This window comes from Achroia grisella, unplaced genomic scaffold (assembly GCF_030625045.1).
Source record: "Achroia grisella isolate CSIRO2021 unplaced genomic scaffold, CSIRO_AGI_Agris_v1 utg2471, whole genome shotgun sequence".
NCBI lineage: Eukaryota > Metazoa > Arthropoda > Insecta > Lepidoptera > Pyralidae > Achroia > Achroia grisella.
Genome location: NW_026712739.1, coordinates 966,000 through 983,355, shown reverse-complemented (window position 1 = coordinate 983,355; position 17,356 = coordinate 966,000). Strand labels below are relative to the sequence as shown.

Genomic DNA, 17,356 nt, shown 5'->3' with positions numbered 1-17,356 from the left:
ATTTTATTTATATGTATAGATTATCCTCCTTTGTTAACATTATATGTAATTACTATATCTAATACAATGTATTTAAGTGCAATAAATAATATATAACTATTTATAGATTTATTTTGATTTGATTTTCTATCGTTTCAGAACAAGCAACGGTAGCACGTCGTTGTCGTTAGAAGAAACCGTATCAAGGTCGAAACTGAACCCACTCGCCGCTGAATTCGTACCTACGTTCACGAGGTCGCGACCCGCGTCCACCACCGCTACACCTGCAACCACAACAGGTAACAAAATATACAATAAGAATTATTAAGTATTCATTTATGTTTGAAAGCCTCGGTAGTTTGGTTATGGTTTACTTCCGATGATCGCGGGTTCGATTCCTCGCACGGTGTAAACATTTGTATTCATGGGTATGGTTGTTTGTATCGGTCTGGGTGTTTTCTATGTATAATATGTATGTATTTACGAATAGTGCCCCATTTCAATCACTTCCAACTCTACCAGGCCCCATCTAAACCTACAAAACTATTTTCTATGTTTATACCCGTCATACTCGTGAACGGGTGCTGCTTGTAGGGACTGGTCTTGTTCAGGTTGCGAACACTGTTTAAATTTTTTGTTTTTTACGATAGCATATGCTGGTGGTCACTCTATTCTCCCAAATTTGAACTTTAATGACTGTGTATTATTATAAACATGTTCCACTATTATTTGAAAAAAATACGAGCTGAGTTTCCTGTCAGTTCTTCTCATCTCGAAATCATTCCGAACTGACGGTAGATTTAACATATCATAAGAGTCTGTAATAGACCTACATGAATGCAGATATTTTTAACTTGAATTTGAGTTTATGTATAGTTTCTATATTATATATGTATGATAATGCAATGGTGCATCCACCTGCGGCAACGTATACGCTGGCGGGGCACCAGTGGAGGATCATAATATGAACATGAAGTCAAGTCAGTTATCACATCGTGGTCGTATCGTAAATATACCAGGATTGTATTTACTATGGTTTCCAGGAGTATCACGTGGATGGAGGTCAACCTAACATGGTACATTGTTAGCAATGGGCACCTAGTGTTCCATTACTCACAATCCCCTACCCCCCTACTCTCAGATTTGAACTCACGACCTTTTAGGTGAAAGTCTGGTTATTAACCACTAGGCCATAACAGTCAGTAATTACAAGTTTAATATATTCTTATTATGTTTTCAGAAGAAAAACGAGATAAAACAGAATCAGTAGAAATAAGTTCACCAGAGACGCACGCAACAGACGAATCTACAGACCAAATTGACAGTAAACATACAGAAACATCAACAGAAGATAGCGTCACGGAAAGAGAAGGTAGATAACGTTTTTTTTATTGTCATATAAATAATAATAATAAACATCATCTCAGGACAATTCACACAGCGCCATCTAGACCCAAGTTAAGTTAGCTAAAGCTTGTGTTATGGGTACTGGATAACTGATACAAATACATAGATATTTTTTCGTAAATATATACGTATTGTACATAGAAAACACCCAGACCGATACAAACAATCATACTCATGAATACAAATGTTTGTGCCGTGCGAGGAATCGAACCTGCGACCGTCGGAAGTAAAGCGGTGTGCTAAACAGCTAGACCACCGAAGCCGTCTAATATATATACTAATACATGTATACAATAAAATATATATACATATACTGTAGTATAAATATTCGTTAGTTACAGAAACACCAGAAACGCCCGAAGTGAGCGCCGCCGACGTACAAACAGACAAACGGAAAGATAGGAAAGACATAAAAAAAATTGAGACCAAGAAACCAGTGAAGCAAGAAGTGAAAAAGACTAAGCCCGTTATAGTGAAGGCGGAGACCAAAGTGCAGCCCAAGAAGAAGGAGGTGAAAGTTGTGAAGAGCGAAACAAAAGCTGAAGAGAAGTCTGCAAAGGTTGAGGAAGTGGTAACAGAGGTACAGGTTAGTAATATCTTCAGATCACTTATTGTATTCACCAGCCTTTTTAGTGCCAAATATATATATATTTATTTTATTGGGTGTTTGGACTATTGTCAGGTGCCTGGACCTGTAGCACTGCGACCTACATAGATCTATTGTGCTCGCCCTTTTTCAAAGTTCGCTACTTTTCTTAGCTCGGAATTGAAGGATATTCTTAGGAGCGATCTCCTCAGGATAGAGTGTAAACTTTCCAAAGGAGATATTTCGTTTATGCATGAGTGGGCTACAACCACATAGGATGTGTAGTGGCGTTTCCTCTTCAGTTTGGCAGTTTAGTGCCATGGCTCACCTTTTTAAATTCTTCTATATGATTGTTTGTATTACTCTGGGTGTTTTCTATGTATATTATGTATGTATTTAAAACTAGAGGGTGCGTGTGTGCGCGGGCCTCAAGAGGCCCGCGAGGCGTTGTCGCTGATTTTTTTTGTGAAGACGGTTTTCTTTTCGTTGTTAGAGTTGTCTGTTTTGATACGATTAGGTGACTTCCTATTGTAACAGTGAATTTCTGTTTCACGTGTACCATATATACCTGTGGCGAAACTTTGTATTGTAATGGTCACAATACAAAACCTAACCTAACCTACCTTTCTGTATACTATATTAGTCTGGGGTCAAAGTTTTTAATGTAGAGCTCATAATACGAAACCTACCTTTTTGTTTACTATATTATTCTGAGGCCATAATTTCTACTGTAAAGAATCGCAATACCAAACCTAACCTAACCTACCTTTCTGTATACTATATCAATTTCGGTTCACAGTTTCTGATGTAGAGATCATAATACGAAACCTAACCTAACCCACGTTTCTGTGTACCTTATTGATCTGTGGCCAATTTCCATATTCTCCTGTCTATAGACCTAACCTTATCTTACTTTTCAGTATACTAATAGTCTGAGGCAATAATTACTATTGAGTAGCAATCTAACCTAACCTACCTCTCTGTATATATTTTTGACCATAATTTCTATTGTAAAGGAAATAAAGAAAAACAAAACCGTCTAGGTTGCGTGTGGGTCGTTTTAGCTGATTTTTTTTATGGTGAAGGTTTTCTTTTCGATCTTGGTTGGCAGAAACATGTTTTGATACGAAACTATACCACAAATGTCAATTCCTATTGTAAGAGTGAAAAAAACGAAACCTAACTCACTGTTTGTATACCGTATTGACTTATAGCGCCATTTTATATTGTAATGGTCCCAATACAAAACCTAACCTACATTTCTTTACAATATATTAGTCTGTGATCATAGTTTATAATGTAGAGAACAGAATACGAAATCTAACCTAATTCACTTCTGCATACCGTATTGATCTGTGGCTATAATTTCTATTATAATTGGCCATTATATTACTACCTAACCGAATACGAAATACAAAATCATATCGAACCCTACTTTCTATATACTAATTAGTATGGGGTCGCTATTTCTAATGTAGAGGTCATAAAACTGAACCTAACCTAACCAACTTTTATACCTTATAGAATAGATCTGTGACCAAAATTTCTAGTGTAAAGAACATATAAATCATAACTGTATTTTTTACACGAACGATTATCATTTAGAATAGTCACCAAAGCAAGAATGAATTCCAAGATAGTCTCTTTAGCTGGTAATAAACCGTGGATATCATACAATGAAAGAAATGTATGGACAAATCTTATTGTCATTATTTACAATCTGAAAATTTTACACATTTTGCAATCTTCCAATTACAAAATCCAAAGACACAAATTATTCAGAACAGCATTCCTGAAAATAATTTCGACATCGAAAATGTTCAATATTTGTGTGAGTTTTTATGTCACAATCCAAAACTAATTTGATATTTGTGGTCACCTATACTAAGGTATAGGCGAAAAATTGACGTCTTCGGCCGCAGTATTGAATTTTTATTTTTTTTTATTTTGGCTTAGCTACCAGGGTGGCAAAAAAAACGTCCATACATTGTCAACTCCTTCTAATAGTTTAGTATAACCGATGTAACAACTTACATCGGTTTTCATAATAAAGATTTCCAAATAATTTTGATAAAAGCCTTAGGGTTATTATTTATCGTAGGTAATAAATAAATAAAAGGGCCTACGATAAATAATAACCACCCATCACTCTTTTAATTACAATATCATAAATAATAAAATCGGGGAAAGTTTTTAGCGCTGGCAATACTGAGATTCAATGCCATCCCATAAAAGCGGACTCGCTGCATAGTTACCATGTACCAAAATAAAAAAATCTTCCAAATTTTGTTCAAAGTCAACCTCGGCGGCCATCTTGGATTTTTCCATTTTGATACTTCTGACATATATATTACATGACGACAGATATATTTCGTCCATATGTTGTACAGAGACACGGTCCTTTTAGTGGGTCCTTAGTAAATATTACTTTCTACGAAAATCTATGCATGGTGTTGCCACCTAATTTTACAAAAATTTGCATAAAACTATTAAGATGAGATTTATTATAGATACCCGTCACTTTTATTTTTAAATTTCGAAAAAAAAATTCCCACAATTAAGGTTTGCAAAATTACCCAAAAATCGGGGAAAATTTGTAGCCTATATAATATACTTCACGTCTTTGCTCCATAGAAGTAACTTGCTGTAAGGAATAAAATAGTACCCCAAAAATGAGTTTTAAAACGTCCCTAAACTTGTCATCGGGAATAAAGTACCTAACTCGGCCGCCATCTTGAATTATTCCATTTTAAATAGTTTTAACATATACACCTTGGTGAGAAACATTTCGTCCATACATTGTACAGAGCCAAGGTAACTCCTTCTAGTAGTTCCTAAGTACTGTTTACAATGGAAATCTATGTATGGTGTTGCCAGCTCATTTTAACAAAAACCACCTAAGACCCCTTGGGGATTATTTTTGACAGATCGTCATCATTGTTTGATCTAAAACGATGAAACAAAAAATCCCACGTTTTTTTTACTTCTCTCCGATATTACCCTAAAATCGGGGAAAATTTTTAGACCAGATAGTGCTTCGTACCGAAAGTTTCCACTGTTCCATAAAAGTCAACTCGCTGCAGTGACGATGGGTACCTGAAAACTGAATTTAAAAAAGTACCCTAACTCGGCCGTCAGCTTGGATTTTTACTTCTTAATACTTTTGACGTATTCACCGTAGTAACAGAAACATTTCGTCCATACATTATGTAGAGCCTCGATGACTTCTTGTACTATTCCCTAAGAAAACTAATCTAAGGTGTTGCCAAATAATTCTGATAAAAACCACGAAAAACCCATAAGGGGATGATTTTTGACAGATATCCATCATTATTTTGTTTGAAATATCGAAAAAAAATTCCCACTTTTTTAGACTTGTCTTCTAAATTACCCCAAAATCGGGGAAAATTTTCATACCATTTTTCCTTTTTCATCCATATATTGTACAGAAACACGGTCCTTCTAATGGGTCCTAAGTAAATATTACTTTTTACGAAAATCGATGTATGGTGTTGCCACCTAATGTTACAAAAAATCGCATAAAACTATTAAGATGAGATTTATTATAGATCCCAATCACTCTTATATTTAGTATGTAAAAAAAATCCCACATTTTGGTTTTGCAAAATTACCCAAAAATCGGGGAAAATTTGTAGCCTAGGTAATATTTCAAACCGAAATCTATCATGGCTCTATAAAAGTCGACACGCTGCAAGGAAGCCAGGTACCCCAAAATGTATTCCTAAATTTATCATCAGAGATAAAATAGTCGAACTCGGCCGCCATCTTGGATTTTTCCTTTTTGAATACTTTTAACTTATCCACTTTGGCGACTGAAACATTTTGTCCATACATTGTACAGAGCTAAGGTGACTCCTTCTAGTAGTTTCTTAGTACTGTTTACTATGAAAATTAGTTAATACTTCGCACCGAGAGTTTCCATTCCTCAATACAAGTCAATTCGTTGCAGGGATGATAGGTGCCACAAAACTGAATTTTAAAAAGTTCTTAAAATTGTCATCATAGATACAGTATCCTAATTCGGCCGCCATCTTGGATTTTTCCTATTTAAATACTTTTAACATATACACAGAGCCCGGGTTACATACACCTAGGAGTTCCTTAGTACGGTTTAGTATGAAAATCGATGTATGGTGTTGCCAGGAGATTTTGACAAAAACCACCTAGGACCCTTTGGGGGATGATTTTGGACCAACGCTCATAACTGTTTTGTTCAACTTAACGAAAAAAAAATTTCCCACGTTTTTTTACTTTTCTCCGAAATTACCCCAAAATCGGGGAAAATTTTTAGACCAGGTAAAATTTTCCACCGAGAGTTTCCATTGCTCTATAGAAGTCAACTCGCTGCAGGGATAAATGGTACCCCAAAATTGAATTTTAAAAAGTCCCTAAAATTGTCAACATAAATTAAGTACCCTAACTCGGCCGCCATCTTAGATTTTTACTTTTTAATACTTTTGACGTATTCACCGTAGTGACAGAAACATTTCGTTCTGACAAAAACCACCTAAAATCAATAGGGGGATTGTTTTTGACAGATTTTCATCATTCTTTTGTTTGAAATGTCCAAAAAACATTTTCCCCCTTTTTAGGACCTATCTCAAAAATTACCCTAAAATCGGGGAAAATTTTTATACCAGGTATTACTTTGTATGGAGACACATCATCTCTCCATAGAAGTCGACTCTCTGCGGGGTTGCCAAGTGTCCTAAAACAACATTTAAAAATGTCCCAAATTTTCTCCGAAAAGCAAAACTCCCCTATCTGTGCCGCCATCTTGGATTTCTAAAATTTCATAATTTTCCCTAGAGGCCGGGTTCTTCGGCTATCCGACGCCGCACAGTGCGTTGAGCTAGCATACTCGTAGGTACCCTATCAATTTCAGTTTTTGAAGCTAGACCTCAATTTCAAAATTTGTCCGATGATGTATGGGTGTTGCCAGCAAATTCTGAAAAAATCCACCTAAAACCCTTCAGGGGACGATTTGTAGTAGACCAAAAAGAGTTCTTCATTTAAAATGTCAAAAAAAAAATTTCCTACTTTATGGGACTTTTTTCCAAAATTAACCCAAAATCGGGGAAAAATTTTAGGCCTGGCAAATCTTCTTACTGAGACTTACCCATGTCAGTAGGTGGCGTTTAGCTACGGGGTTGCCATGTGCAGCAAAAACGCGATTGAAAATATCCCAAAATTTTTCCAAAAACTAAATCTCCCATAGCTTGGCCGCCATCTTGGATTTCTGAAATTTCATAATTTTCCCTAGAGTCCGGGTCTTTCAGCCTCCCAACACCCTACAATAGGGATCGGTAGCATCCCCGCTAGTACCCTAGGAATTTCAGTTTTTGGAGAGACACCCCAATTTCAATTTTGGTCAAACCATGTATGGGTGTTGCCAACAAATTTCGACAAAACCCACCTAAAACCCTTTAGGGGATGTTTCTCGATAGGCCTTGATGCCTCTTTTGTCAAAAATGTCGAAAAAAATTTTTCCCACTTTTTGGAACATTTCTCCCAAATTACCCCAAATTCGGGAATTCTTTTTAGCGCTGGCAATACTTCTTACCGAGACCCATCATCGCCCCATAGAAGCCGACTCGCTGCGGGGTTGCCCTGTACCTAAAAAATGACTTTGAAAATAATCCGGATTTTTAGGACCAAATTCACACGGCCCCAACTCGGCGGCCATCTTGGATTTTCGAAATTTCATAATTTTCCCTAGAGGCCGGGTCCTTCGACTTTCCTATGCCCCACAACCGGTGTCGCCTGCACCCCCGCAACTACCCTGGGAATTTCGGTTTTTGAAACCCTCGAAAAATTACAATTTTCATTTTCATTTTCACGCCGCCATCTTGGATTTTATTTTTTTCTTTTAACCTGAAATACAACCGTTTGCGGCCCGCTACGAACTACCGCTTGAACGAAATCGATCCGATGGAAATTGACAAAGTTCAGTCGCCATCTTGGTCCGCCATCTTGGATTTTCCCAAATTTCGGAATTTTCTCGTGGTCACCCTAGCGAGAGATACACTTCCCCCATACATCGTCACGACCCCCGGCACTCCTTCTGGGAGAACAACTATGTCAATCAGTGAGTCACCGTAATGCAGCTTTATATATTATAGACTAGAGGGTGCGTGTGTGCGCGGGCCTCAAGAGGCCCGCGAGGCGTTGTCGTAGATTTTTTTTGTGAAGACGGTTTTCTTTTCGTTGTTAGAGTTGTCTGTTTTGATACGATTAGGTGACTTCCTATTGTAACAGTGTATTTCTGTTTCACGTGTACCATATATACCTGTGGCGAAACTTTGTATTGTAATGGTCACAATACAAAACCTAACCTAACCTACCTTTCTGTATACTATATTAGTCTGGGGTCAAAGTTTTTAATGTAGAGCTCATAATACGAAACCTACCTTTTTGTTTACTATATTATTCTGAGGCCATAATTTCTACTGTAAAGAATCGCAATACCAAACCTAACCTAACCTACCTTTCTGTATACTATATCAATTTCGGTTCACAGTTTCTGATGTAGAGATCATAATACGAAACCTAACCTAACCCACGTTTCTGTGTACCTTATTGATTTGTGGCCAATTTCCATATTCTCCTGTCTATAGACCTAACCTCATCTTACTTTTCAGTATACTAATAGTCTGAAGCAATAATTACTATTGAGTAGCAATACAAAATCTAACCTAACCTACCTCTCTGTATACCTTATATATCTTTGACCATAATTTGGGTTGCGTGTGGGTCGTTTTAGCTGATTTTTTTATGGTGAAGGTTTTCTTTTCGATCTTGGTTGGCAGAAACATGTTTTGATACGAAACTATACCACAAATGTCAATTCCTATTGTAAGAGTGAAAAAACGAAACCTAACTCACTGTTTGTATACCGTATTGACTTATGGCGCCACTTTGTATTGTAATAGTCCCAGTACAAAACCTAACCTACATTTCTTTACAATATATTAGTCTGTGATCATAGTTTATAATGTAGAGAACAGAATACGAAATCTAACCTAATTCACTTCTGCATACCGTATTGATCTGTGGCTATAATTTCTATTATAATTGGCCATTATATTACTACCTAACCGAATACGAAATACAAAATCATATCGAACCCTACTTTCTATATACTAATTAGTATGGTCGCTATTTCTAATGTAGAGGTCATATAACTGAACCTTACCTAACCAACTTTTATACCTTATAGAATAGATCTGTGACCAAAATTTCTAGTGTAAAGGACATATAAATCATAACTGTATTTTTTACACGAACGATTATCATTTAGAATAGTCACCAAAGCAGGAATGAATTCCAAGATAGTCTCCTTAGCTGGTAATAAACCGTGGATATCATACAATGAAAGAAATGTATGGACAAAACTTATTCTCATCATTTACAATCTGAAAATTTTACACATTTTGCAATCTTCAAATTACAAAATCCAAAGACACAAATTATTCAGAACAGCATTCCTGAAAATAATTTCGACATCGAAAATGTTCAATATTTGTGTGAGTTTTTATGTCACAATCCAAAACTAATTTGATATTTGTGGTCACCTATACTAAGGTATAGGCAAAAAATTGACGTCTTCGGCCGCAGTATTGAATTTTTATTTTTTTTTATTTTGGCTTAGCTACCAGGGTGGCAAAAACATTTCGTCCATACATTGTCAACTCCTTCTAATAGTCTAGTATAACCGATGTAACAACTTACATCGGTTTTCATAATAAAGTTTTCCAAATAATTTTGATAAAAGCCTTAGGGTTATTATTTATCGTAGGTAAAGGACCTATGATAAATAATAACCACTCATCACTCTTTTAATTAAAATATCATAAATATTAAAATCGGGGAAAGTTTTTAGCGCTGGCAATACTGAGATTCAATGCCATCCCATAAAAGCGGACTCGCTGCATGGTTACTATGTACCAAAATAAAAAAATCTTCCAAATTTTGTTCAAAGTCAACCTCGGCGGCCATCTTGGATTTTTCCATTTTGATACTTCTGACATATATATTACATTACGACAGATATATTTCGTCCACATATTGTACAGAGACACGGTCCTTTTAGTGGGTCCTTAGTAAATATTACTTTCTACGAAAATCTATGCCTGGTGTTGCCCCCTAATTTTACAAAAAATTGCATAAAACTATTAAGATGAGATTTATAATAGATACCCGTCACTTTTATTTTTAAAAAAATGTCGAAAAAATTTCCCACATTTTGGGTTTGCTAAATTACCCGAAAATCGGGGAAAATTTGTAGCCTATATAATTCTTCTTATCTTTGCTCCGTAGAAGTCAACATGCTGTAAGGAATAAAATAGTACCCCAAAAATGAGTTTTAAAACGTCCCTAAACTTGTCATCGGGAATAAAGTACCCTAACTCGGCCGCTATCTTGAATGATTGCTTTTTAAATAGTTTTAACATATACACCTTGGTGAGAAACATTTCGTCCATACATTGTACAGAGCCAAGGTAACTCCTTCTAGTTGTTCCTAAGTACTGTTTACAATGGAAATCGATCGATGTATGGTGTTGCCAGCACATTTTGACAAAAACCGCCTAAGACCCCTTGGGGATTATTTTTGACAGATCGTTATCATTGTTTGGTCTAAAATGATGAAACAAAAAATCCCACGTTTTTTACTTCTCTCCGATATTACCCTAAAATCGGGGAAAATTTTTAGACCAGGTAGTGCTTCGTACCGAGAGTTTCCACTGCTCCATAAAAGTCAACTCGCTGCAGTGACGATGGGTACATGAAAACTGAATTAAATAAAGTACCCTAACTCGGCCGCCATGGATTTTTACTTCTTAATACTTTTGACGTATTCACCCTAATAACAGAAACATTTCGTCCATACATTATGTAGAGTCTCGATGACTTCTTCTTGTACTATTCCCTAAGAAAACTGATCTAAGATGTTGCCAAATAATTCTGACAAAAACCACGAAAAACCAATAAGGGGATGATTTTTGACAGATATCCATCATTATTTTGTTTGAAATATCGAAAAAAAAATCCCACATTTTGGACTTGTCTTCTAAATTACCCAAAATCGGGGAAAATTTTCATACCATTTTTCCTTTTTCGTCCATATATTGTACAGAGACACGATCCTTCTAGTGGGTCCTTAGTAAATATTACTTTTTACGAAAATCGATGCATGCCACCTAATTTTATAAAAATTCGCATATAACTATTAAGATGATATTTATTATAGATCTCCGTTGCTCTTATATATAGTTTGTCGAAAAAAAAATCCCACATTTTGGGTTTGCAAAATTACCCAAAAAACGGGGAACATTTGTAACCTAGGTAATATTTCGAACCGAAATCTACCACGGCTCAATAAAGGTCGACTCGCTGCAGGGAAGCCAGGTAAATTTATCATCAGAGAAAAAATACTCAAACTCGGCCGCCACCTTGGATTTTTCCTTTTTTAAATACTTTTAACTTATCCACTTTGGTGACAGAAACATTTTGTCCATACATTGTACAGATGTAAGGTGACTCCTTCTAGTACTTCCTTAGTACTGTTTACTATGAAAATTAGTTAATACTTCGCACCGAGAGTTTCCATTCCTCAATAGAAGTCAGTTCGCTGCAGGGTTGATAGGTGCCACAAAACTGAATTTACTAAAAAGACCTTAAAATTGTCATAATAAATAAAGTATCCTAATTCGGCCGCCATCTTGGATTTTTCCTTTTTAAATACTTTTAACACATACATTTTGGTGACAGAAACACTTCATACATACATTGTACAGAGCCCAAGTTACACCTCTAGTTCCTTAGTACGGTTTACTATGAAAATCGATGTATGGTGCTGCCAGATGATTTTGACAAAAACCACCTAGGATCCTTTTGGGGGATGATTTTGAACCAATGCTCATCACTGTTTTGTTCAAATTAACGAAAAAAAAAATTCCCACGTTTTTTTACTTTTCTCTGAAATTACCCCAAAATCGGGGAAAATTTTTAGACCAGGTAAAATTTTCCACCGAGAGTTTCCATTGCTCTATAGAAGTCAACTCGCTGCAGGGATTAATTGTACCCCAAAAATTGAATTTTAAAAAGTCCCTAAAATTGTCAACATAAATTAAGTACCCTAACTCGGCCGCCATCTTAGATTTTTACTTTTTAATACTTTTGACGTATTCACCTTAGTGACAGAAACATTTCGTTCATACATTGTATAGAGCCTCGGTGACTCCTTCTAGTACTATTCTCTAAGAATACTGATGTAAGGTGTTGCCAGATAATTCTGACAAAAACCACCTAAAATCAATAGGGGGATTGTTTTTGACAGATTTTCATCATTCTTTTGTTTGAAATATCGAAAAAAAATTTTCCCACTTTTTAGGACCTATCTCAACAATTACCCTAAAATCGGGGAAAATTTTTATACCAGGTAATACTTTGTGTTGAGACACATCATCTCTCCATAGAAGTCGACTGGCTGTGGGGTTGCCAAGTGTCCTAAAACTACATTTACAAATATCCCAATTTTACTCCGAAAAGCAAAACTCCCCTATCTCTGCCGCCATCTTGGATTTCTAAAATTTCATAATTTTCCCTAGATGTCGGGTCCTTCGGCTATCCGACGCCGTACAGTGCGTTGAGCTAGCATACTCGTAGGTACCCTATCAATTTCAGTTTTTGAAGCTAGACCTCAATTTCAAAATTTGTATCATGATGTATGGGTGTTGCCAGCAAATATCGATAAAATCCACCTAAACCCCTTCGGGGGACGATTTTCGTTAGATCACCAAGGCTTCTTCATTTAAAATGTCGAAAAAAATTTTTCCCACTTTTTGGGACTTTTTTCCAAAATTAACCCAAAATCGGGGAAATTTTTTGAAGGCTTGATAAACCTTCCTACTTAGAGTTATCCAAGTCCGTAGGAAGAGACAAGCTTCGAGGTTGCCATGTGCATCAAAAACGCGATTGAAAATATCCCAAAATTTTTCCAAAAACTTAATCTCCCATAGCTTGGCCGCCATCTTGGATTTCTGAAATTTCATAATTTTCCCTAGAGGCCGGGTCTTTCAGCCTCCCAATGCCCTACAATAGGGATCGGTAGCATCCCCGCAAGTACCCTAGGAATTTCAGTTTTTGGAGAGACACCCCAATTTCTATTTTGGTCAAACCATGTATGGGTGTTGCCAGCAAATTCCAACAAAACCCACCTAAAACCCTTTAGGGGATGTTTCTCGATATATTGATGCCTCTTTTGTCAAAAATGTCGAAAAAATTTTTCCCACTTTTTGGACCATTTCTCCCAAATTACCCCAAATTCGGGAATTCTTTTTAGCGCTGGCAATACTTCTTACCGAGACCCATCATCGCCCCATAGAAGCCGACTCGCTGCGGGGTTGCCCTGTACCTAAAAAATGACTTTGGAAATAATCCGGATTTTTAGGACCAATTTCACACGCCCCCAACTCGTCGGCCATCTTGGATTTTCGAAATTTCATAATTTTCCCTAGAGGCCGGGTCCTTCGAGTTTCCTATGCCCCACAACCGGAGTCGCCAGCACCCCCGCAACTACCCTGGGAATTTCGGTTTTTGAAAGCCTCGAAAAATTACAATTTTCATTTTCATTTTTCACGCCGCCATCTTGGATTTTATTTTTTTCTTTTAACCTGAAATGCAACTGTTTGCGGCCCGCTACGAACTACCGCTTGAACGAAATCGATCCGACGGAAATTGACAAAGTTCAGCCGCCATCTTGGTCCGCCATCTTGGATTTTCCCAACTTTCGGAATTTTCTCGTGGTCACCCTAGCGAGAGGTACACTTCCCCCATACATCGTCACGACCCCCCGGCACTGCTTCTGGGAGAACAACTATGTCAATCAGTCAGTGACCGTAATGCAGCTTTATATATTATAGATGATCTAAGAATAGGATAGAAAATTATTTATTCAAATAAACTTACATTGAAGCACTTTTGAATAGTCATTCATGAAAGCAAACTCAAGAAAGCTGTCTCATCACAAGAAGAATGAGCAATCTTTATTCATGTAGGTCTATTACAGACACCTATGATATGATTTCGAGATGAAAAGAACTGAGAAGAAACTCAGCTCGTATTCTTTTCAAATAAATGTTATACATGTTTACAATAATACAGATTCATTTTTAAATTCAATTTTTTGGAGACTTAAGTGACCCCAGTATATGCTACTGCAAAAGCAAATAGTCTATCAGTGTTCTCAACCCGATCAAACCAGTCCCCACAAGTAGTACACATAACACAAGCTCTGTTTACCGCAGGACTAGATGGCGCTGTGTTAATTGACCAGAGTTATTTATTTATTTTATATTTTTTTATAGCCACAGTTACCGTCCGCTCCGACGCCCGTCGAAGAACCAAGCACGCCGGGCATCAAACCTATTAACTACGCGGCCGCCGCGAAAGCCAACAAGCCCAAGAAACCAAGCACCCCCCCAGCGACAGACAAAACAACCCCGCCTCCACTGAAAACAGAAAAAAAACCGGAACAGAAGGTCGAGCAGAAAAAACCGAAGGCGGAAAAACCGGCAGTGCAAAGGAAGAACTCTGCGAAGTAGGTTTATTTAAAAAAAATCGGTAAAAATGGTTCTAGTATAGTGATGTACAAATTTGACGTTACTAGTGATGTTCTTTTATCGATTGAGTTTATTTTGGTTGTCGATATGATTAAGTTTAACAGGGTTTGTTATAAAGGTGTACAATGCAATCATTTAATGCTAAAACTTGCCTGAAATTAGGGGCACGATTCAGTCCTTTGGAATGACAAGGCATGAGTGGTATCATACCCTATGATGACGTGATGTCTCATACCCGGTTACACTTATGAACGTTTGATGTCCATGATGATTATGATGACTGTTCATGTAACATGACGTCCGTAGAGATATATACGACGGTTACCACTTACCATCAGGGTTGTCAGCCTGTTTGCTATTCCTATAACATAAAAAAAGTATTATAATCATGATGATTATGATGACCATCATCATCATATCATCATCGCCTTCCGGGTGTCACATGATAACATGACGTCCTTAGTGCTGTTCAGGTATATACGACGGTTACCACTTACCATCAGGGCTGTCAACCTGTTTGCTATTCCTATAACATATAAAAAAAGTATTATAATCATGATGATTATGATGACCATCATCATCATATCATCATCGCCTTCCGGGTGTCACATGATAACATGATGTCCGTAGTGCTGTTCATGTATAGCCGACGGTTACCACTTACCATCAGGGCTGTCAACCTGTTTGCTATTCCTATTCCATTAATTCCTTCCTTCCGAAAGAAGTAAAGGGAGAAAATATAAATTATCTTTTAAAAAATCTGCATATAAATTGCTAGGTCACGTGATCAATTTAGTTGTAATTTTTTTTTTTAGTGAACGGCATTCAGTTTCTTGTATTATAATAATAATCTCAGGACAATTCACACAGCGCCATCTAGACCCAAGTTAAGTTAGCTAAAGCTTGTGTTATGGGGACTAGATAACTGATACAAATACATAGATTGTGATTCGTAAATACATACATATTATACATAGAAAACAGCCAGGCCGATACAAACAATCATATTCATGAATAGAAATGTTTGTACCGTGAGAGGAATCGAACCCGTGACCATCGGAAGGCGGTATGCCACACCGCTAGACCACCGAGGCCGTCGACTTTCTTTATGTTTCTTAAGTAGGTTATATGGTTTTCGCTAGTTTTTGCCTTGTACACTTTATAGCTCACCCTGTATATTCTATTCCTAATAATAAATTTAGCAATTTAGACGTATAAATTCGAAATATAATATAAATATTTACGATAAAAAAAAATACTATTTTGTCGCCTGTACTTTCTAAATTGAATTTATAAAAAAAATAATTTAGTTCTAGACAATGAAGTATCTATATTAAATTTGTAGAGTAGATAGTTTATGGTATGTAGAGTTTAACGAAAACAATGCTCAATTATTTGAGATGTCTACAAATAACATAGACAATAAGCAACCATTTTTTTTGTACTGGATTGGAATATAGCATCCGCCTGGGCTGATGGTATACACTGTCACACTAGTTTCAGTATCAGAGGCATTACTTAGTCCTCTAGAATGGTAACACATGAGTGGTATCACGGGTGTCACATGATAACGTGATGTCCGTAGTGTTAAGTTACCACTTACCATCAGAGCCGTCAGCCTTTATGCTATTCCTATAACGTATAAAAAAAGTATAATCATCATCATCATCATCACCATCATCACCATCATCGTCATCATCGTCATCATCATCATCATCATCATCATCGCCTTCCCTTTATCCCATTATTTGTGGTCGTCGCAGTATGTCATTCTCTTCCACTGATCTCTATCGGCCGTCATATCTGAGCATACTCTCCTTTTATTCACATCTTTCGCACAATCCATTAAAAAAACTATAATATAACATATTTATGTTTTATTTTACCATAGATAAGATATTTATTATCTATAGTTATTGTCTTTAAATTTATTGAGCACTGTTTTGGTTAGACTTTATATTTCTATTCTATACCGGATGATGTTTTCTTACCGTACGAAAAAAATGGCTTAATTTCCATTCAAAATATCTTTATTCATGTAGGTCTATTACAGACTCTTGATATGTCAAATCTACCGTCAGTTCGGAATGATTTCGAGATGAGAAGAACTGACAAGAAACTCAGATCGTATTCTTTTCAAATGAGTTTGTACATGTTTACAATAATACAGATTCATTTAAATTCAAATTTGGCAGAATAGAGTGACCACCAGCATATGTTATTGCAATTTTGTCAAAAGGAAATGGTATAATCAGTGGCCATAACTCGACCAGTTCGGCTCATTTCTTGTTCTATTCAAAAGTAAAGTCGTATCCGTCAGACGGGAGTTGTCCTTCAGCCGCTCCATAAGTCTTTCCTTTGGTTTGGAGTGCCATCTGCACTCGCTTCTATCGTCCGGTGAAGCTGTAAAGGCCAGTGGCTGACAGTATCAGAATTAAGTAAAAAAATTGTATGTCTTAAGTTTTTCCGAACGGTAAAAAAGTCATATGGTATAATCTATAATAAAACTAAATCGAATATTGATAGTAGAGAAATTTTAGAGACCAATTTATTTGGACGAATATAAAAGGGAAACAGAATCACGCAATGAATGTGAGTAGACGTATGTCGGCAAGGGGCCCCTTAAAACCTACACCAGGGTCACGAGGCCCGGGAACTGGGAGGAGTTCCCTCTCTGACCTGACACATGGACAGGCACCCGAACTGTGACATGGAGTGATCTTGATAATGACAAGCTCAT

The 17,356-nt window shown here is 36.7% G+C and overlaps 1 protein-coding gene across 3 annotated transcripts in view; it reads left to right on the top strand.

The window, feature by feature from the left end:
- LOC131842752 (microtubule-associated protein 1B) overlaps window positions 1-14,826 on the top strand; it is a 30,880-nt gene extending 16,054 nt beyond the window's left edge. For 2 of the 3 annotated variants that reach the window (XM_059191317.1, XM_059191316.1), the window contains exons 6-9: window positions 139-278; window positions 1,220-1,351; window positions 1,722-1,972; window positions 14,362-14,826. In XM_059191317.1, coding sequence (XP_059047300.1) covers window positions 139-278; window positions 1,220-1,351; window positions 1,722-1,972; window positions 14,362-14,598 — 760 coding nt within the window. In that variant the 3' untranslated portion in view covers window positions 14,599-14,826. The remainder of the gene's footprint in view (window positions 1-138; window positions 279-1,219; window positions 1,352-1,721; window positions 1,973-14,361) is intronic. The other variant, XM_059191318.1, reaches the window with a different exon arrangement.
- Window positions 14,827-17,356: the final 2,530 nt, after the last annotated feature.